The sequence below is a fragment of the Sorex araneus genome, chromosome 7, assembly GCF_027595985.1.
Source record: "Sorex araneus isolate mSorAra2 chromosome 7, mSorAra2.pri, whole genome shotgun sequence".
NCBI classification, from domain to species: Eukaryota; Metazoa; Chordata; class Mammalia; order Eulipotyphla; family Soricidae; genus Sorex; species Sorex araneus.
The window spans coordinates 35,181,543-35,204,505 of record NC_073308.1 but is presented as its reverse complement, the minus strand read 5'-3'; the positions used below and the strand labels follow the sequence as shown (position 1 = coordinate 35,204,505).

The window sequence follows — 22,963 nt, the reverse complement described above, 5'->3', positions numbered from 1 at the left end:
GTGGGGACATGCAGTGGGGACAGTCAGGTCCTCCCACAAAGAGCAAGCCACTAAGGCACCATTCCTTTCCTTCTACTCCATTTCTTCTCTGTCAGTGAAGTCAGTATAGGCGCAACCCAGTGTGATATTTTTGTCCAAATCAGCTAAGAAGAGTACTTAAAAGTAGAAGGGGGCTGGAGGGATAGAGCGGGGAGGGTGCTTGCCTTGCACATGGTGACCAGGGTCGATTCCCAGCATCTCATGTGGTCTCCCAAGCACCATCGGGAGTGATTTTTTTTTTTTTTTTTTGCTTTTTTGGGTCACACCCGGCAATGCAGAGGTTACTCCTGGCTCTGCACTCAGGAATCACCCCTGGCAGTGCTCAGGGGACCATATGGGATGCTACCCGCTGTGCTATCACTCCAGCCCCAATCGGGAGTGATTTCTGAGTGCAGAGCCAAAAGTGCAGAATCTGGACATCACTAGTTGTAGCTTAAAACAAGAAATCTTGGTGCTACAACTAAAGTCTACAGTTTAGTTACTGTAACCAATGTAAATGACTGCATTTTGCTGGTTTATGGTTATATAAGATGGTTACATATGGAGAAGCTGGATGATGAACTCTTTTTTTTTTTAATCTAATGTTATCTCAAAAGGATGAACTGAAGATGCAAAGAGGGGCTGGAGCAATAGTACAGCAGGTAGCGCATTTGCCTTGCGCACAGCTGATCTGGGTTTGATCCTCGGCATCCCATAGTCCCCAATCCCTAAGCAGAGAATCAGGAATAAGCTCCGAACATGGCTGGGTATAACAACAAAAAAACACAAAAGATGCAAAGAAAAGGGGCTGGGGGTACAGCTCAATGGATGGAGAGCATCTCTGCATACAAAAACCCCATCAAAGAGCCATGGACCAGGGCTGGAGCGATACTACAGCAGGTAGGGTGTCTGCCTTGTATGTGGCCGACCTGAGTTCAATCCCTGGCATCCCATATAGTCCCCCAAGTACTGCCAGGAGTAACCCTTGAGCATCGCTGGGTATGACCCAAAAAGCAAAAAGAAATATAAAGGAGCCATGGACCAGAGGCAGAGCTTTGAGCACTGACATGCCCATCGTGTGCAAGGCTGCTCATGATCTGAGATATTACTCATTACAGTAAGAGGAATGTTTAAGGCTGTAGGGAAGGAACACGTATCTTTCATTATGTTACCATGCCTCTAAGAGGCTTTAGACCTGAGGCCAGAGCAATAGTACAATGGGTAGAGAATTTGCCTTGCATACAGCTGACCCAGGTTGGATCCCTGGCACCCCACATGGTACCCCAAGCCCCACCAGGAGTGATTCCTGAGAGCAGGGTTAGGAGTAAGCCCTGAGCACCACTAGGCCAAAAAAACAACCCCCTCAAAAGCAGCTTTAGACCTTCAACTTACATATAAACACATCTCCTATTATGTATCCATTCAGTTAATACAACTATTAACCTATTATAAAATGTGGTTTCTGTTCTCTAAATCCTGCTTCAGTCCCTACTGAAATTCAATCCTGCATCTCCTGCACTGATGGCAGGTCAATCTGTAACAACTAATTCTGCTCTCTTTGTAACAAGCAGCCCCAGAGAACGTGTGTATCAAGATGTGACTAAGTTCTGAAAGGCTATGGACCAAAACAGACGGGGTGGGTGGGGGGGTTTGGCTAGTAACCCCTGATCTATAGGATTAAGAGAACTGAGTCTAAAAGGAGCACCTTCAACCACCGGGGGGAGCTATGAGCATGCTCTGTCTCGCAGGCCCGCGGCCACACCAGGGAACAGAGGCTCTTTCAACAGCAAATGCAGCTGGACCTTCTCAACCTGCTCAGATGTTTCACACTCATGTGCCTATTTCACACAAACTATCAGATAGTAAGGAAAAAAGGGACAAGTAGATGGAACTTTCCGGTAGCTGTTTCCTATTGGAAACCCAAGGGATGAGTTACTTTCTTCCAGGTACAACCAAGGGGAAATCTGCTTGTGGTGACACCTTGAATACTGGGTTCTAGTTAGCTTTAGGGTGTTCGTTAAACATTTCAAACCATTATTTTTGTTGGCTTTGGTTTTGTGGCACAGCCAAACAGGGAGACTACTCCTAGGTCAGTATCCAGACACTGGCGCTCAGGGTCACACCGAGGGCTCCCACAGAGCCAACTCCCTGGCCCCTCAAATCAGTACTTGAAGATAACATGAATAAGTGACAAGTTTTCTATTATCCGCTAAATCTAATAAGGTGGAGATAGATAAAAGATCAGGCAAACACTGGAACGGGCTGATAGTGAGATCCAAGTGACAGCACCTGTGTGTCCACTATAAACTCAACTGCAGGGAGACAAGCAAGTAGGAATGTGCATACGCCATGAGTTCAGTCCTTGGATTGCTTGGTCTGCCATCCCTGCCACATGTGGCCCTGGTGGCCCAGAGCACTCAGTCTGATGGCTCTCAGCCCTGTGGTTCTTCACAGGACCAAGTCCTGCCAGGACAGCTCTCTGAGCACTGCTGGGTGTGTATTATAAAATAAATAGGGGCTAGAAAGTACAGTGGGTAGAGTGTTAGCCTCACATAGGACCCACCTATGTTCGATCCCTGGTTCCACCTATGTTCGATACCTGGCACAGAACCAGCCTACCTCCAGATGTGGCCTTAAGACTAAAATAGGGACTGGAGAGATAGTCCTGGGGAGTAAGGTACTTGCCTTGCATGTGGCCAACCTGAGTTCGATCCCTGGCAACCCATAGGGTCACCTGAGCCTGCCAGAAATGGTCCCTGAGCACAGAGCCAAGAGTAAAGCCTTGAGCACCGCTGGGTGTGGCCCCCAAACAAAACCTCCAACATTATAAAAATAAACAGGGTTAGAGACGGCTGTAACCATCTCTATTTTCTCAATTTTCGGGGTATTAAAAAAAAAAAACACTCTTCCTGAGAAAGAAAATAGTATGTAGGGGCTGGAGCAATAGCACAGTGGGTAGGGCGTTTGCCTTGCACACGGCCGACCCGAGTTCGATTCCCAGCATCCCATATGGTCCCCTGAGCACCGCCAGGAGTAATTCCTGAGTGTAGAGCCAGGAGTAACCCCTGTGCATAGCCAGGTGTGACCCAAAAAGCAAAAAAAAAAAAAAAAAAAAAAGTTTGTGAAAATACCCAAAGACAGTAGAAACAAGGGCCAGGAGGACTGATGAATGGTAGGTGGCTTGCTACCACAGGGAAGGAGTGCAGTTAGGAGAGAGAAGGGACACTATGACAATTGGAAATGGTCACTATGGACAACTGAGTGCTGAAAGGAGGTAAAGTGGTATACATGATACCCTTTCAGTAACAGTGCTACAAACCACAGTGCCCAAAGGGAAAATGGGGGGGGGAGGAGAGAGAGTCTGCCATATAGAGGCAGGCAGGCTGGGGGGGGGGGGAGCAGGAGGGAAACTGGGGACATTGTGAGGGAAAATGAGCACTGAAGGGACGGGTGTTGGAACATTTTTTCCTCTTATTTATTTTTTATTGAATCACTGAGCTAGACCCTTACAAAGCTGTTCATGATTAGGTTTCAGTCCTAGTGTTCCAACACCCACCCCTCCACCAGAGTACATTTCCCAGCATCAGTGTCCCCAATTTCCCTCCCGTTACCTCCTACCCCACCCCCAGCCTGTCTCTAGGGCAGACAATTCTCGGTCTCTCTCTCCCTCTCCTTTTGGGCATGTGGTCTACAGGAGATTCTGAAAAGTTGTCGTATATATCCCTTTACCTACTTCCAACACTCAGTTCTTGTCCAGTGTGATCGTTTCCAACTATTATTGTCATAATGCTGACTTCATTTTTCCTAACCGCTGTGTAGTATTCCATTGTGTAGATGTACCATAGTTTCTTTATCCACTCATCTGTTCTTGGGCACTCAGGTAGTTTCCAGATTCTGGCTATTGTGAATAGTGCTGCAATGAATATAGGAGTGCAGACAGTGTTTCTGCTGTTTTTGGGCCACCAGGATAAATTCCCAGAAGTGGTGCTGCTGGGTCAAATGGGAGCTCAATTTCTAGTTTTTTTAGAAATGTCCATATTGCCAAACATCTCTTATCCCTAATCCTAATTCTAAAAAATTTATTCCTAACCAAGGATTGCTTCAATACACCAGCAATACATACAGAGATACCTCAAAAAAATTCCTTTTAGGGGCTGGTGCGATAGCACAGTGGGCAGGGTGTTTGCCCTGCACGCGGCCGACCCGGGTTCGATTCCCAGCATCCCATATGGTCCCCTGAGCACCGCCAGGAGTAATTCCTGAGTGCAGAGCCAGGAGTAACCCCTGTGCATTGCCGGGTGTGACCCAAAAAGAAAAAAAAAATCCTTTTAAAAACGAACATACTATTAAAGAGAATCTATGTTGAAGCACACAGAAAGGTAAATCATGGGGCCAGAGAAGAGTACAGAGGGTAGGGCGTGTGCTCCAGCACCTTCTATGGTACCCCATGCAGGCCAGGAGTGATCTCTGAGCAGAGCCAGGCATAAGTTCTATGCACTACAGGTGTGGCCCAAACCGCTCCCATGCCAGAAAAATGTAAATCACATTCTCTGCAATTCAACAGATCTCAGCTTTAAAATGCTCTTCTGACACTTATTTCATTGTATCACTAACTGAAAGTTAGAGTCACAAACTTAACTGCCCAGACTTAAGTACAATATTTATTAGCTATGAAATCCTTGGCACATTTTGAGTAATAACAAGATGCCACGAGCACTGTGAAAGTCTGGGGGTTTCTCAGAAAAAATGAAGAATTCTGATACTCCAAAGAACTAAGGCAGGAGTTCAGTGTCACAGCAAAATTACTCAGAATAATTGAAAGCAAGCAATCTAAATGTCTATCAGCAGATGAATGGTAAACAAAACGTGGGTTCTACATACACTGGAAAATGACACAGCCATCCAAAAATATGCTTCCACAGATGGTTCTTAAGCATCACACTAAATGAAAAAGGAAACAGAAATATTGTGATTTAGTTATATGGTGTACCTAGGACAAGAAAATTCAGAGACAAAATTGTGGTTTACAAGGGTCTATGGGGACTGGGTAGTTTACGTTAATGATGCATGTTTGGGGTATACATAATAGTGACCATTTCACTACAATCCATTTATTTATTTACATTTTGGGGTTTTTTTTTTGGAGCCACATTCCGACCCTGCAATGCTCAGGGGTTACTCATGGCTCTGCACTCAGAAATTACTCCTGGCGGTGCTAAGGGGACCAGATGGGATGCCGGGGATCAAACTCAGGTTGGCCATATGCATGGCAAATGCCCTACCTGCAGAACCTCCAGCCCCCTTATTCACTCTATTTAAAAGCACTGGACCGTACATGTAAAATGGCTAAAAATTTTATGCATATTTTACCACACACCAAAGATTTAGCCATAGCTAGTAATCAAATGCTTACAGCATTGAGAAAAATGCTAGGTACCATATGCTCGCTTCCCCTGCATATACTCACTCTCATGTAGACATGACAATGTATGTACAGACAATGAAAGAATAAATAACATCAGGCCTTCTGTAAGATCACATGTCCTAATAAACGTATTGAAATAGGGGCTGGAGAGATAGCACAGTGAGTAGGGCGTTTGCCTTGCACGTGGCCGACCCGGTTCGATTCCCAGCATCGGTCCCCCAGCACCGCCAGGAGTAATTCCTGAGTGTATGAGCCAGGAGTAACCCCTGTGCATTTGCTGGGTGTGACCCAAAAAGCAAAAAGCAAAAAAAAAAAAAAAAAAGTATTGAATGGACTTTTCTGGGGGGGAAAAAAAAAAACAAAAAAACCCCAACACTTTACAGGACTTACCAACAGACCCCAAATCATACCCTTTATGTAGATCTGCTTTGGCAACTTAGAACACACTAAAAACAATATATTTTATTTTCAAACACACATAAAACCAAGCTTCCCCAGTGATCCCCTCCCTCCACAAATCCTCAGAATTGGATAGACAGGAAGCAAACTGCTTCTGCTGAGGTTTCTGATGATCAAACACGGGTGCATCAAAGGTAGAAAGCGCTCTTTTTTTTTCAATCTGCCATCCTCAAGACCAAGAAAATCAAAGTATATTTGATTTTCAAAGTAAAGGTATTTCACCACAGTCTCCAATCCATATAATATCACTGTGCACAGCACAATTCATCTCAGACATAATTTACCACCAATCAAATGCGGGGAACTTTCAGTGAACTTGGCACGATCTTAAGTAGTCAAGGATGAAACGTAGAACTCTATAACTTGTCTTAAAAGAGTGAGTCCCAGGAGCTTGCTTTATTGTTTGACTAACAGGACATACAAAACTGGGTGAGAAGTGTCCAAGCAAACGACAGCCTGAATCTCACTGCTATTAGCCCTCCGGTCCTTCAATTCCTAAGCATTTTAGCATACTTGATTTTCAAGATATTAGACATTTATTTTGATCACAAAGGCAACCCAAGTGTAAATAAATAAATGAACAATCTTTTACACTCTCCATGTTTCATTAAATAGAAAAAGTGTTGAGTGTCTCTTCATTGCCTGTTTGGCCGTAGTTGTCCCGTCAATGTTTTTAAAAGACTAACTCGATCTTCTGGAATCCCTTTTGAACTACAGCTCATCCTGTCACGGGATCCTGGGGAAGAAGTCCTACTGATACTGCCGATAGTCACCAAAAGGGGAGGGCGGCAACTGGGTCGAAGGTAACTGGGACGGGTCTTCGGCAAACTGCGGACCTGCAATCAAGAAAGCAAAGAATTTAGAAGCTTGTCTGTTGTGCTACATCATTCCAAAGAACAGGACAATGCACAGCGTGAGCGGGTCAACTCAGTGAAAATAATGTACTGCAACTGTAGCTCTCATCAAATCTGGGGTAACAAGCGACAGATTGGCTTCCGTCATGCTCTAGAGCCCACGGCTCTCACTTATTCTGCCAAGAAAGTCAGATGGATTAATTATGGCAAGAGCAATATTCAAATTTCTTTAAAGCAACTGCTGTGACAAGCTGCCACAGAAAAACTGTAAGAATCTCTCACACCTCCTGATGTGTTCAGAAGCTAGTTAAAATTATTTTCCACACAGTCTAAGTCGTGCTTTAGAGAGCTCGGCAATCAAATTTACACAAGCAATTAAGTTAGGGAATGAATTCTACAACAGGAGTCCTCTCCCTTGTGCAGTGTTTGGGGGGACGGCATGGTGCCAGTACTGACCATCGAACTACCTGTCCCTACTTATTTGTGCATTTTCTTATTCATTTTGCAGTGCTGCTGGGGGTGGGGGGGGTGGGGAGGGGTAAGGGGGATGAGAAACACAGTCCATCTCACACAGAAGAGGCATGTGTCCTACTCCTGAGACCCAACCCTGTCTTGGATTATTCTCGTTTAGGCAAGTTAAGTTTTCTACCATTACAAGAAACAGTATACATTTAAAAAAAAAAGCAGCAAACATTTCATTACTGCTTAACAATCATTAAGCCTACAATTTAATTTTTCCTATTCATAGAACAACAACTAGCAACAAATTATATTGCCAACTTATTTTTGGTAATGGGGACACACCCAGATGTGCTCAGAGATCACTCCAGGCAGTGCTTGGGAGATCTTTGGGGTGCCGGGGCTCAAACCCAGATTGGCCGTGTGTACTCTCTTCAGTCCCCCATATTACAAATTTCTCAGAAACTTTTCCTGTGATCCTTAAAAAGGTCAATCCCCTAACAAGAGTCAATTCCTACTATTTCGCTGTATGCTTTTTTCAAAGTAAATGATACAAATACCCTCACTTATCTGTTAATGTATTTGTCTTTCCACATAAAAATGTCATCACTACTATGGGCAGCTTCTAGAACAACAGGAAGTTACTTACAGACTCTCATTTGGTTAGTATTCTACAAGGGTCTCTCTTCAAACACCTTTAAAATGACTCAGCACAGATTAAACCTGAGCATTAGAAAGAAAAATCAAGAGCAGGGGCTGGAGCAATAGCACAGCAGGCAGGGCGTTTTCCTTGCATGCGGCCGACCCGGGTTCGATTCCCAGCAACCCATACGGTCCTCTGAACACAGCCAGGAGTAATTCCTGAGCGCAGAGCCAGGAGTAAGCCCTTGCATTCCTGGGTGTGACCCCCCCCCAAAAAAAAGCAAAAAACCAAAAAACAACAACAACAAAAACCAAAAAAAAAAAAAAAAAAAAAATCAAGAGCAAATAATCTAACCGCAACACCTTGGTCACAATTGCAGAGCTTCACAGCATGGCTCTCACGAGTCACAGCAAACAGATTAGTCACGTCGAAACCAGAAACCACCACCTTTCCAGCACAGAAAGTGTGTTTCCAACTAAACATCTGGGGAGCACCCCAGAACGTAAGCTATGGCATCAGCAGGAAGATGACTCACCGTTGGGAAACTGTGCAGAGGCAAATCTTGTCAGTAAGATACCGGCTCCTTCGATCAAAGCCAGCAGAATGCCACCCATCGCAGCGGAGCCGACCATGGCCACGGGGCCATCTAAATACAATGATCACAGAGAAGTTAATCACGAGAAGCCTGGTTAAAAGTAAAGATAAGAGCTAGTCCCAGGGCCACACATTAACCCCCATTTCTGACTGGCCAAGACCGGGTGTGAGTCAACTCTGGCTCAAAAGACAAATCCAGCTCCTTCCTCTTCTTGAGTCTTGCTGGAACATGTTCAATTATATACTGTTCACAGCTACGTTCAGGCGACTGTCAGAGAGCTGAGTCGTTGTCACAGAGACCTCAACCCCCAGAGCCTGAACGCTCTCTATTCAACCCTTCAGGTAAAGTTTGTCAACCCCTTGGCTAAACCATGAAGCCAAAAAAATCCCATGTTCTCTGTGCCAAAGATTCAGCAGATGTTCTTGGGTGTTTATCCAGGACAACGCCAAGTGGTACATATAGTGAGTAATTTCCAGAGTACGATGAGGAAAAAGGGCACAGAAAAGGTGGTAGACTGCCCTTCTATTTGCTGCTACAAATGGAAGGAGGAGCTTGAACGGTTTGTACCCATGGAATACCCAGCCCACCATGACCTCTCATTCTCAAACAGGCCAAACAAATGCCCGAGTCACCAAATCCATTCTTGCTCTACCAAAGGAAGAGGAATTTGGCTTTAGAGGGGACAATGTCACTAGTCAGGCCAGCTGAGCCTCTCCAAAGCCCCGAGTGCTCACTTCTTGCCGCCAGTATGGCTCCTGTCAAGGCGCCGCTCGTGATGGAGTTCCAGGGGTCTTCCTTCCCTCGAACCTGAACCAGACTGCAGTCGATCATGGAAAAGAGACCTCCCCAGACTGCGAAGCTCCCTGTTTAAAGACGAAACAAAATGACTCTTCATCTTAATAACACTGCAGTCAAAATATGATGAACATTCACTATGTTCTTAAAACCCTCACACTTCAAGGGCATGCAAACACGAGTTTTGACTAAGCACTAAACAAAGGTTAGAATACTTATCTTCTTGGGGCTGGAGTGATAGCACAGCGGGTAGGGCGTTTGCCTTGCACGCAGCCGACCCGGGTTCAATTCCCAGCATCCCACATGGTCCCCTGAGCACCGCCAGGAATAATTCCTGAGTGCACAAGCCAGGAGTTACCCTTATGCATCACTGGGTGTGATCCAAAAAACAAACAAACAAAAAAGAATATTTATCTTCTTAACAAAGCCTGGGCTATATTATAGTGACTGGAAAATCGCTGTAATAATAGCAATGGCCCAAAACCTAAAAGAAACAAGCCAGATCTGAGGAGTTGGGGGGTGGAAAGAGCCTACACATTCAAACCTGCATCAACAGCAACAAGCGAAACAAGATCAGCTGCCCCCTTTTTTCTTCTTACAGAGCTCTACAATATCAGTTTTTTTCTATTGTCCTCATTGATTATCCCCGAGCATCTTACTTGATCAAAAAACCCAAGAGAATACAAGACATCCAGCTACTCTGGAAGGTGTCACAGGTCTGTAACTAATACGTGATAAGCTCAAGTGGCAAATGAATTGATGCCAAGGGTGAGAATCATGAACATCAAGAGAACAGACCTGATCTCTCCTCTCTCCCTGCTATTCTTTATTCCTCAAGCACAAAACTAAAAATCCTACAGGTTACTTTTGCACTCAAAATAAACTACTCTTAAGAATGCAGTTGCATCGAAAATGCTCCAGACCCGAATTGGGGCCAACAACACCGGGGAGCCGGACGGAGGAGATGCAGCCAGCACACCTTCTCCAGATGGAGCCCTGGCGACACTGAGCAGCAACTAACACGGCTCCGGGATTCGGGACTGGGACACATCCGACCTTTTCTAAAACCTGAAAACAGGGAACGGAGCGATAGCACAGTGGATAGGGCGTTTGCCTTGCACGTGGCCGACCTGGGTTCGATCCCCGGCATCCCATATGGTCCCCCAAGCACCGCCAGGAGTAATTCCTGAGTGCAAAGCCAGGAGTAACCCCTGAGCATCGCTGGGTGTGACCCAAAAAGAAAAAAAAAAAAACACCTGAAAACATACACTCTTTTAATGGAAAACTAATTATCAAATGCTTCCTTAGTAGGGTTATCTTGTTTGGGGGTATAACTCCCACAACAATAGTGAGTTTTGTGTTGAAATATGGAACGTAATCAAGGTGAAGAGAAAATGAAGTGAAATTCATCAGTTATACAGTTGGGGTGGGGGTATACCGGGGATTTTGGTGGTGGAATATGGGCACTGGTGAAGGGAAGGTGTTTAAATACGGTATAACTGAGACATAAACCTGAGAACTTTGTAACTTCACACATGGTGATAAAAGAAAAAAAAAAAAAAGAATGCAGTTGCATCACCTGCCCCCTATGAATCCCAGTGGCAGCAAACCTCCAGAACCCAATAAAAACCCAGGTATGTGGGACCAGGGACTGCTAACTCCAAGTCTCAAGGGATCTGGAGCTCCTTCCTGTATCCCTCCCCTGTGGATTTCGGGCTGTCACGCCCACAAACTGCCTCCGGGTGCCATTAAAACGCATTAATGGCCATGATCCAGATACTCACAAATGAATCTCGGTTTTTGAGGCCACAAGACACCTCATGCTATTCATAACAAGCAATACAAAATAAATTGTCTAGCATCTGCCTGTGGGGCAGGCTTTTGGTGGTGGGAAAATTTGAAATCATGGTGGTGGGAATATGCAATGGTGGTGGGATTGGTGTTGAAATATTGAATGTAATCAATTATTGTAAACAATTTTATGAAAATAATTTTTTTTTAAATGCAGTTCTGGGGCCAGAGTTATAGTACCGCAGGTAAGGTGCTCCTCTTGCACGCAGCCAACCAGGGTCCAATCCCCAGCATCCTATACAGTCCTCCAGGCACCACCAGAAGTAATTCCTGGGCACAAAGCCAGGAGCAATCCCTGAGCATCACCGGGTATGGCCCCAAAACCAAAAAATAATTTAAAGTACAGTAGCAATCGTGTAAAGTAAAACATACACACACCCAGTTCAAATCCCCAGTACTACATATGGTTCCCCAAGCACCACCAGAGGTCATCCTTGAGCAGAATCAGGAATAGCCCGAGTATCTCCCAGTGTGGGGACCAACCCTCCCCCCCAGCAAAAACATAACAGACCCCAAAGGTACATTCTAGTCATATGAGCAATCTCTTCAGCCAGACACCAATGCACTGAAACAATAGTATAGCCAGAAGGGTGTTTGCTATGTATTCAACCAAGCTGGCTTCAATCCCCAGCACCCCATATGGTCTCCTAGGCCCTGTCAGAAGTGACCTGAGTGCAAAGTCCTGAGCATTGTCAGATGGCCATGGTCCCAAAACTAAACAGAAACACACACACACACACACACACACACACACACACACACACACGCTTAAACTTGATCCCACCAAATGTTTGGACCAGAATCTTCTTTCAGCTCTTACATCAATCTGTATATACGAAGGAGAAGCAGTTAAAATATAGTATAAGCTTTCCTTTCATATTCAGTCCAACAGGCTGCATGAAAACAAGCAACTTCTTCCCAGTAATTCTTTTTTGTATTTTGGTTTTGGGACCACGCCTGGTGGTGTTCAGGGCTTACTCCTGGCGCTACAGTCCTGGCAGGGTTCAGCACACTATAATGGGTCCCAAGGATAGAACCTGGGTCAGCCACATGCAAGAGCAAGTGCCCTACCACAGTCCAGCCCCCTTTTCAGTAATTCTATGCCTGAGGAGAGGGGACGCTTAGGTATGTCAGAATTATCCCTCCACCTCCCTAACAAGAATCAGAAATCTCCCCACACTCCAGGAAGAAAGGAATAATAAGACCGAGAAGGGGGATTTACGTGTTTTTGTCTGGGGGCCACACCAGTGGTACTCAGGAGTGCGGGCCCATATGTAGTGGCAGGAGTCACTAACTGCTGGGAGAGAGAAGATGCTGAGGTAGAGCAGAATGACTAGTTTGCTGGCACCGTAAGTCCTGCATTAACTCTCTGGCCCTGAGAATGGGTATCATGAGAACAAGCAGGGTGAGGAGTGTCCCCGCAAAAGGGAGCCTCGCATGGGCGGAGTAGGGAGCATCCCAAGGAGGCAGCCTGGCAGCAAGGGTGGGAGTGGTGAAGGGCCGGACACAGCAGGCCAAGGAGGGAGATATTCACGGGGAGAAGACCAAGGCCAGTGGGGCTGGACTAGAATTAGAGGAATCCACGCACACTCACCATCTTCAATACAAACACAGACTCGCATTTATGAATGTGTTTATGCATGCGCACAGGAGTGATATTACAAAGGCCTACCAACAGCCACCCCCCCTTAGGAAATACACTTAGTGGTCAGCTTTGGGCTTCTAAAAGCTGCTGTCAATGGATAGTACCCAGGGTTCCTTGGGGAAATATCTAGGGTAGAGAAAACACCAAAAAACGCTAAGAATTTGTTCCAAAATGGTTGTTTGGGTTTTGTTTTGTTTTGAGGGTCCCTCCCAGCAATGGGCAGGGGAACACTCAGTGTCAGGATAGAGACTGGGCCGCCCACTTTCAAAGCACGCACCCAGCCATTGAGTCATCTTTCTGGCCCTCGTTCGCCCTTTTAAAAATGAATTTTTGAGGCTTGTCCTCTCAAGTCCTTGAACTTGCTCACTTGTTTCTATGTCTCTGTTTGCTGTTCTAGCTCATGGCTCTCCCTTGAACACATTTCTTTCTCTCCTCACATCTTTCTAAGTTTTATTCAACAAAAACTATCTTGCTCCACTAAATGTTTCATTTTAGAATCGTTTCAGAGTGACAAGAAAGTCACAAAGGTGGTATTCAGTGTCCTCAGATAAAGCAAAGTCATTGACCCAATTCCCACATCTTATTTCATTAGCACTTCTCGTGTCATGATTGACATTACTGGCATATTAAGTAAAGTTCCTTGGGGGTTTTTTGTTTGGTTCCAGGATACCACATTATATTCTGTAATTAAGTTTCTCAAAGTCTCTTCTGGCTAGGACAGGTGATTGTTTTATTTTCTGAAACTGATATAATTCTGATTCACTATTCACTGCTAATAAGCTTTTCAGAACACATAAAACCCTGCATGAGCGGGCTGGAGAGACATTACTGGGGTAAAGGCACTTACCCTGCACATGGGCTCCATTTCTGACACCACAGATGGTAACTGTAGATGGTCCCCTAAGCTCCACAAGGAGTGTTCCCTGAGCACACATCCAGGAGTAAGCCCTCGCCCCAAAACAAAGCAAACAAAATCCCCGAAACCTGCCTGGGGGCCCAGGAGACAGCACTGGTGATAATACGTATCTAGTATGTGCAAGGCTCAGGTACCATATGGGATCACCGACACCACCAGGTGTAGCCCTGGTGGCGCCAAACAGTATGGTAGCAGGCAAAGCACTGCCCAGAGTGCCCTGTAAAAAAGCACCACTGGGGCGGGAGAGTAGGGGTTCAGGTACGTGTCTTGCATGTACCAGACTCCAGGTGGAGCCCCAGCACCACTGTCTTCTCAGGCCCTAGCATCCACCACCCTTCCCTGTCTGCCTGGTCAGCTGAGAATCCCCGGGAATGGCGCCCAGACCTCCCTTCCCCCAAGCACAATTCAATCTTGGGTTTTACACGAGATCCCTGTATTTTTTAGGCACATATGGAGGTTTAGGGCTTGGTGGGGCCACTACCACTATTTATCATTCCTGAAACAACATGGAAACATTTCGGATGTGCAAGGCCCTGGGTTCAACCACCATCACCACAAACAAAACCCACCTCCCTGCACTTCCCTCAACCCACCAGTCCCCACTGCTTACTCTCCCAGGGCACAGTAACTACAGAGGGAAGGAAAAGACCATCTCTTCGACCCTCAGAACCTTTCAATTCCTTTATCTGGAAAATGAGAACAGTAGTACTTAGCTCTTGTGTTTCTGTAAGGGTTAAATAAAATGATGCTCTGAAATATTTAGCAGAATGTTTGAGCTAAAGACAGCAGCCAGTAAGTGGTCACTACCGCTATTCAATAGCTTCTTCTAGAAAGTAAGAGATCACTATTTCCCCTGATGCAGTTACTGAGGAATGACTGAAAGTATCAAATCATTTTCATAGGTTACATATAATCTTTCCAATTAGACTGTATTTCACTGTAAGTGAAAAATAACCTCTATTCCTCCACAGCTTGGAAGCTGGCCTCACATGCAGGGGGGTGCGGGGAAGCCAGATGAGACAGAGAAGGGATCACCAAGCAAAGGATGCTTGGAGGGCTCACTCGGGACAGGAGATGAGTGCTGAAAGTAGACTTTAGACTGAACATGATGGCCACTTAATACCTGTATTGCAAACCGTAACATCCTAAAGGAGAGAGTAAAAAGGAATGTGCCTGCCACAGAGGTGGGGGGGTGGCGGGAGGGAAACTGGGAACACTGGTGTTGGAGAATGGGCACTGGTGGAGGATGGGTACTCGACCACTGTATGACTGAAACGTCATCACGAAAGTGTGTAAGTCTGTAATTATATCTCATGGTGTTTCATTCAAAATTTTTTAAAAAATGTTAACAAAAAAACCCACCTAATCTGTAGAAAAAAAGGAAAGAAAAGAAAAATAACCTAAGTGGAGGCCAGATAGTACAGCAGGTAGGGCACTTGCCTTGCACGCAGTCGACCCGGGTTCAATCCTCAGCATCCCATATGGTCCCTCAAGCACCACCAGGAACAATTCCTGAGTGCAGAGCCGGGAGTGACCCAAATCAAAAAAACAAACCAACAAAAATACCTGTAAGCTTTCTCTCAAATCCCCCATCATCTGAATAAGCAAGTTCACAAAGGGCAGTGAATTCTCAGTTTGGCACTGGTCTGCACACTGCCCAAAGGGGCAAAGCTTCAAATGGAACTGATCCGGCTTGTTAGCTTGTTGAGTTTCTCCCTGATGAAACCCCCACTCTCAGATCACATCCTCATCAGCTTTATAGTGCCCCCCCCCCCAAATGCCAGTCCTGACCATAAGACTGAGTTTAAACACGCAGTCTTTCTTAGGAATAAAAGGGGGGGAAAATAACAAAACAAAAATAACTCCAGCAAACACTCAAAGAACAGAGAATACTTTCTACATGTTTACAACAACTCAAGTTAACTTTCCAAATAAGTTATTTCCACACATGAAAATTCTATAGATAATACTTTGTGACAAGCTATTGGACTGAATCAAAATCACCAACAGGTGTACTCTAAGAGAGAAGGGGGGAAAAATTTCATTTTCAAATAGAGAAAAATATTCTGTGATAAATAAAAAGGAAAGGTTCAGCATACCTCCCAACTGCGGAGCTTTGGTTTTAATAGCTGTCAAACTCCCTCGCAGCCTGTGGTTTACTCCCTAAAGGAAACAAAAGGTGGCCACCAAAAACATCAGAAATGTAACAGACTGTCGTGAATAGTAGTATCAGCAGCCCTGGGTCCCCAAAATGATGGTCAAATAAAGGTCCACTTACCACTGGAGAATTGCGGAAACCTTTGATGGCCTGGAAGATCCCACCGCCTATGGTTCCCATGGTAAAGGCACCACCACAGTCATCCACGATCCTCCAGGGGCTAAGAACAGAGGGGCGGGAAGATGACAAACCATAAAACCTTCATTGCCAACAGAGTAGGAAACGCAAGAGATTCCACAGCCACCAAAAACATTGGCTTAATAAACCAATTTTTATGAAATCTTAAATGAAATAAAAAACAAAGGATTCTGAACATCCATACCTACTGACCAAGTCTTCTAAGTTAGAAGGAATGGCATGGCTCTTGTCCCTAACTTTTAACAGCATTTTATTCATTCACTTGACAACTGGCATATGTATTAGAAGTTGAAACTGTGCTAGCACATTACATTTTCAACATTCTTGGCAGTCTTGGAGGGATCAAGGTAGTTCTCCAGACCCAGATGCTGTAAAATTTAAAGCTGAGATTCAGGAAGCACAGAAGAAAATAATATTAAGTTTTAAAAGTCTAAAATTCTGGAGCCATAGAGATAGTAGGCGGGTAGGGCGCTTGCCTTGCACACAGCCGACCCAGATTCAATCCCTGGCATCCCACACGATCCCCAGAACACAGAGCCAGGAGCAACCCTTGAGCATCACCAGGTGTGACCAAAACAAAAAAATTCAGTCTGAAATTCTGGGCTTGATCCAAGTTGGCATTTGGAACTTTAGACTATATTAAATCAACACACTGTAAAATGATGTCTAATGATAAGTTCCAGATGTAGTACGCTCGCTTATGCAAAATACTGAAATTTGGGTAATTTGATCAAAACTAGAGCAACTAATCGAGGATACAGGCTTCTGATAGAGCCGTGAAAGAAACCAGGATGGAGCAGTGACACTTATATTCACAAGGTTCTGGGCTTGGCCTGTAGCACCAATAACGATAATCAATAATAAAGTGCTTTTTAATTTAAGTGCTTTTTGTGTGTGTGCGGGGGTGAGGGGCACATCCAGCTATGCTCAGAGCTTACTCCTGCCTGTGCACTCAGGAATCACTCCTGGCAGGGCTCAGAAGACTATAAAGAGGGTGCCAGTGATTAAACTCAGGTCGGTCACAGGCCAGTCATGTGGCCCTACCTGCTGCCCTATCTCTCTGGCCCAGTTAATAAAAACATTTTCAACCCACTGCAAGTACAAGAAACTTCTTTTATTTAGTCTGTCACTGTCATCCCGTTGTTCACCGATTTGCTTGAGCGGGCACCAGTAACATCTTCATTGTGAGACTTGCTGTTTTTGGCATATTTGGTCTCACAAGTTAAATTCTATACCGAAATGTGTGCATCTACCTGTTCAAGTGAATCTGTAAATGAACAAATTGCTGCTACCAGGGAATCGGAACAATGAGTAATTTCCAATGCTGACAAACACGGAGACCTGAAGTCAAGATGTTCTATCCTTGGGGCTGGAGCGATAGCATAGTGGGTAGGACGTTTGCCTTGCACGTGGCCAACCCGGGTTGATTCCCAGCATCCCATATGGTCCCCTGAGCACCACCAGGGGTAATTCCTGAGTGCAGAGCCAGGAGTAACCCCTGTGCATTGCTGGGTGTGACCCAAAAAGAAAGAAAAAAAAGAAAAGATGTTCTATCCTTCTCAAGTATCAAGACAGAGCTGGGCTTTGTTCTGAACTAGGTCTTAATGCACCAACAAGGCTGCTTTGGGCCTTGCTACCCAAGGCTTGATTAGTGGTGCCAGGTTTGTTACAGCTCATGCCTCACACACTTGAGTGTTCAATGCCTAGCATCACCAAAAATAAATACGTACATACTTGAGAATAAAATCCAAATCGGTGACACTGGGAATATTAGACAAGTAGACTTCTGGGCCCCACATGGATTGCTGAACCACAATCCACCCACTGAAAGAATCCCTGGGAGCCCTGTGTCACTTTATTTACTTATATATTTATTTTTGTTTTGGAGGCCACCCTGGTAGTACTCAGGGTCTACTTCTGGCTCAGTGCTTGGGGTCCACTCCCAGTTATGCCAGGGATTAAGGCAGGCAGGCCCTCTGGCCCTCTGGGTTAGCTCCCCAGCCCAGTTTACTTATTTTTGTTTTTGGAATTACACCTGGCAGTGGAAGCTACCCTAGTGGCGCTCGGGGAACCGTGCTGGGCTGGGGACCCAACCTGGGGCCCTCGTTCTCATGTCACTTGGAAGGCTTGAGAAGCAGCATTTTGAGAGGCTACAATAGGGTTCTGAAAATGTCTTTAAAAACAGATAACCGTGGGGCTGGGGTGATAGTACAGCGGGTAGGGCGTTTGCCTTGCATGCAGCCAACTCGGGTTCGATTCCCAGCATCGCCAGGAGTAATTCCTGAGTGTAGAGCCAGGAGTAACCCCTGTGCATCGCTGGATGTGACCCGAAAAGCAAAAAAAAAATTAAATAAAAATTAAAATTAAAACAAACAAACAAACATATACCCGAGAAGGAAAAATGATCAGGACAAATGAGTGGCCCGTGTGAGAAGTGGGTCAGTGACACTACAAGGAGAGGAGAATCACAAGTTACTGGTCTGGGAAGTGCGCAAAAGGCTGGGTGCATGCCTGGGCGCATGCCTGGCGCAGTGGGGGGTGTTTCCAATCAAACAAGGAAGTTTCCATGTGGGTATGCGACAAAAGCCAAAGAACAGGAAGTGGTGTAAACTAGGTCTAGTCCACAGAATATGTAGAGTTGGAGTTAATGGGTGTTCTGGGGTCTGGAGAGACGGTATAGTGGGAAGGGTATTTGCCTTGCATGCAGCAGGCGTGGGTTCAATCCCCGGCATCCTAAAGGTCCCCTGAGCCCTGCCAGGAGCATCCTCTGAGCACTGTGGCCCAAAAATAAAAATTTAAAAAAAAAATATTTTTTTAAAGTGTGGTTTTTAGGAAGCAGTAAAGACAGACTGTATGGATAGAGGGCACACGACTGCTCCTCTGCTCAAGCAAAGGCTAAGATGGAGGCACTTTCCGTTTCAGAACAGTCTGACCCAACCCAAGTGTTCTTACACAAGAGGAAGGCTGACATCAGACTCTGGAAAAATGTAAACGAAGGGCAAATGCAGGCAACAAGAACAGCTACTGGTCAAAATATGGCAAGTTTAGTAAACACCCACTTAAACTGATTAAGCAGACAACAGAGGCATTGCAAGACAAAATTTTTATAGAATCACTGATCTTTAGCCATGTAAGATGACTCTGGCCTCCTCTCCATCATCATCTGAACAGAGACTCAAAATCACAATGGGAATTTTGGCGTTACACCTCAAGCCCACGGCTTGACACACACAAAGGATCAAGCTACACCCCCAGTCTTTCCCAAAAACAGTACCTAGGGCCTGAGAGAAAGCACAGCAGGGAGGGTGCTTGCCTTGTAGGAGTTGCGCCCGAGTTTGATCCCTGGCATCCCATTTTTGGTCCCATGAACCTGCCAGGAGTGACCCCTGGGTGCAGAGCCAGGACTAAGCACAACCAGGTACGGTCCCAAAACCAACAAGAAACATTTTATTCAAAAAATAAATAAAAGTACTAGTACTTAGTTGAAGCAATTAAAAATACAAACCAAGTACTACATTCCCCCTAATTCCTTCCACTTGGAGGGTGGCTGGGTAATAACCAAAAGAAGTACTTATAATAAGAAAAGTCCATATGAGGGGCTGGAGCGATAGCACACCGACCAGATAGGGCGTTTGCCTTGCACGCGGCTGACCCGGGTTCAATTCCCAGCATCCCATATGGTCTCCCAAGCACTGCCAGGGGTGATTCTTGAGTGCAGAGCCTGGAGTAACCCCTGCGCATCACCGGGTGTGACCCAAAAAAGCAAAAAAAAAAAAAAAAAAAAAAAAAAAGAGTCCATATGATGCCTTAAAAGAGGGCTGCAGGAAGCCACTAGGAAACTAACTCCCTTTTGTAAGAAGCTTTAAGGACTCCAGGTAAGATCCCTACAACTGGGGGCTGATGCGGAGGATTTTAAAGAATTCAGACGACTCATAGTGTAGGGGGTCAGACTGGGGAGTCTGTGTGTGGCGGGGGGGGGGGGGGAGGGAAGGCATGCAGGGGGTTAAAAAAAAAAAAAAGGCTCCAGTCCGGCCTAGGGTGACGGGAGAAAACGCTGGTCCCAAACAGGGCAAACCGGAAGACCAAAACCGTTAGCGAAAGGGAACAACCGGACAACCGACTAGCAGGCCGCAGGCCGCGCGCCGGAACGGAGCGAGGGAGCGACCCGGGCCCGGCGGTGGGCGCGAAAGCGCCCGCCCCGCACCCGGCCCCGCCGAGAGCCGCGTGCCGGCCGTCTCCCGCGTCCGGGTCGCGCCGTCCGCACCCCCCGGGGCTCCCCCGTGCCCGCGGCCAGACCCGCCCTCCGCGCCCGGACGGGCCCCGCGCCCCGGCCTCGCCGCCCGCACCGGACGCAGGGGCGCCCAAGGTCACCGCGGAGGCCGGGGGGCGCTCCCGGCCCCGCAGGGCGCAGGCCCCGAGGCTCCGTCCAGCCCAGCGTCCCGGCCACTGCCCCGGCCGCCGCAAGGTCACCCCGGTGCGGGGCTGGCGCGGCGGACGCGGCCGGGAAGCCGAGTGGCCGCTCCGGCTCGCACGGCGACGAGGAGGAGCGCGGACGGGGCGGGACGGGGGCGGCGGAGGGGCAGGAGGAGGAGGAGGAGGGGACGGAGGGGACGGAGGGGCCCGCGGGACGCTCACCAAGGCTCCCGCGCGTACTCCTCCATCTTGACTCCAGCGCCTTGAGCGATGCCGGCCGAGCGGGGCGGTGCCTGACCTCAGCAGCGGAAGTGATCCCGAGAGCAGGGCGTTAAGGTCCGTGGTGATTGGCTCGCCGTGTTCTCCCCTCCAGCCAATGAGAGCCGGGCATTTGCCGCGCGGAGGCGGGGCGGCGCGGCGCGGCGCGCCCCGCCCAGGTCCTCGAAGGCTGCCCTGGGCCGCGCTGGGTGACTCGGAGGTCGAATTACCTGGTCCTTGAAGGTTCGGTGACCTCAGATAAACCCGGCTTTGTTTCGCTTTTCTTTCTTTTCTCTCCTTCCCCTCCCCCCAGTACTAGGTTAACTGATGGGATGCTGGGGATCGAACCCGTGGCAGCCGCGTGCACGGCAAACCCGCTGTGCTATCGCTTCAGCCCCTGCTAACGGATAAGGCTGCCTAAATCCTCATGATTCCTGAATCCTTCAGCGTGGTGTCTTAGCTGTTACTAGTTGCCACCCCTGGAATAGAGCATATGTTCAACAAGTGTAAAATGGAAATACCCGGCATCAGGGCCGATCTGGGGCTCGCGATTTAAAGCACAGAGACCACAGAGCCCGTCCCTGGTGTGAGGGGTGTTTAGTCCATAAAAGATTGTGAAAGGATGAGCACGTCTCTCTCCCCTCTCCTTTAAGTTTGGCAAAAACCTCATTTTTGCAATGTCTGTCTAAATGAACCCTCAATTCTGCACTTTTGAGACTGATTATATAATGCACGTGTTTATTTTACACGAAAGTCCGAGCACTGAATCTAGGCAGCTGCAGGGAAGAGGAAGAGAGTTTCCTGCATAACCTTTGAAGATGAGCAGATACAGACTTCTTCGTAACCTGCATCTTGTATGTGAGAAGAACATTTCAAACTACTCACTGGCTTTGCAGACGCAAGATGTTCTTTTTGGACAGTGATATTGTCATGAAATCTACTTATATAGGCTCAAATGAGAGCCAGGGAGATGGGCAACATGTAACTCAGAATAAGGAACTCAAGCGAGAATTCCATGTGTAGTTTCCCAAATATGGCTCACACACCTGCTTGTAAATATGAGGTCCTGGAATTCATCCTCAGACACAGCAAGAGAGAAAAGAAAGGAAAGGAAAAAAATTCCATATTCACTTGAGATATAGTATAGTGGTAAGGCGCTCGCCTTTAAGCCAGCTGACCTGGGTTCCAACTCGAGCACTGCACTTGATTTCACTGCCAGGAGTCATCCCTGAGCCAGGGGTAAGCCTTGAGCACCACTGGGTGTGGTCTGAAAAAAAAAAAAAGAAGTTTATGCTCAGTGAGTGCTCCAGATCTAGTGGATATAAATATTTCATTAACTAAAGATTTGCATTCTCACATGGCAAGGATATTTTTTTCTAGATCCCAAAGGAAGATTGTGATTAAGTTTTAGGGGGAGTGAATAGTCTTACCTGAATTTTCCTGGTCTCCTCAACCCACATTACTCCAGGGTCAACAATATAAATAGTTGTCTTCCCTTATCTGTGGTTTCAGTTTTGGGCTGCTGTGACTGAGTCAGCCTGAGTCAAATTGCAGGCCAAAAAGATTACCTCTAGGGGCCAGAGCAATAGTATAGTGGGTAGGGAGTTTGCCTTGCACCTGGGCTACCTGGGTTCAATCTCCAGCACCCCATATGGTCCCCCAAGCCCTCCAAGAGTAATTCCTAAGTGCAGAGCCAGGATTAAACAAGCCCTGAGCACCACTGTCTGTGGACCCCAAACAAAACATGTATATATGTATGTATACATATATATACACATACATATTATATATATGTATATATACATATATATATACACACACATTGCAATAAGATACTTTGAAAGAGTAACAACATTGACATAACTTTTCACTGTGTTGTTATAATCGTTCTATATTATTGTTCATCTTTTACTGGGTCTAATACAGAAATTAAACTTTATCATAGATAGGTATGTGTTGGGAAAAAAATAGTCCAGATGGGGTTGACAGTGGAGAGAGAGCACAGGAGACAAGGTCTTGCATGAGAATGTGGCAACAGTGACCTGGACTCAGTCCTCAGCACCACATGTGATCCCTCAAGCACCACTGAGTGAGACCTTAGTGCAGTATTAAGTTCAGTACTAAGTGTGTCTTCCGGCACCTACTGGGAGAGTTGGGGCAGATTTCCCGTGGCTAAGGGTGGATCGTTGTGATCATCCATTGGTGCCTACGTTGTGTCTGATGCTATTTTCTGCAGTTTGAGCGCTTTATAGTATAAACAACAGTTACCACCTGTG

At 46.5% G+C, this 22,963-nt stretch overlaps 1 protein-coding gene across 1 annotated transcript; it reads right to left on the bottom strand.

The window, feature by feature from the left end:
* Positions 1-5,885: 5,885 nt before the first annotated feature.
* TIMM17A (translocase of inner mitochondrial membrane 17A) lies at positions 5,886-20,749 on the bottom strand. The gene is made up of 6 exons (XM_004610027.2): positions 20,652-20,749; positions 15,939-16,038; positions 15,760-15,823; positions 9,188-9,316; positions 8,394-8,504; positions 5,886-6,738 (listed from the first exon to the last, which is right to left on the bottom strand). Exons 1-6 carry the CDS (start codon positions 20,675-20,677, stop codon positions 6,653-6,655), a joined length of 516 nt encoding a protein of 171 aa, XP_004610084.1. The 5' UTR covers positions 20,678-20,749; the 3' UTR covers positions 5,886-6,652.
* Between the last annotated feature and the right edge of the window lie 2,214 nt (positions 20,750-22,963).

What these genes read in the sequence shown, in the direction of transcription:
- TIMM17A (XM_004610027.2), bottom strand. Translation starts at nt 20,677, where the DNA reads ATGGAGGAGTACGCGCGGGAGCCTTG. An exon ending in GTTTCCGCAATTCTCCAGTG is followed by an intron (nt 15,824 to 15,938) that starts GTAAGTGGACCT and finishes TGTTTCCTTTAG; the next exon opens with GGAGTAAACCACAGGCTGCG. An exon ending in CTCTGCACAGTTTCCCAACG is followed by an intron (nt 6,739 to 8,393) that starts GTGAGTCATCTT and finishes TCTTGATTGCAG; the next exon opens with GTCCGCAGTTTGCCGAAGAC.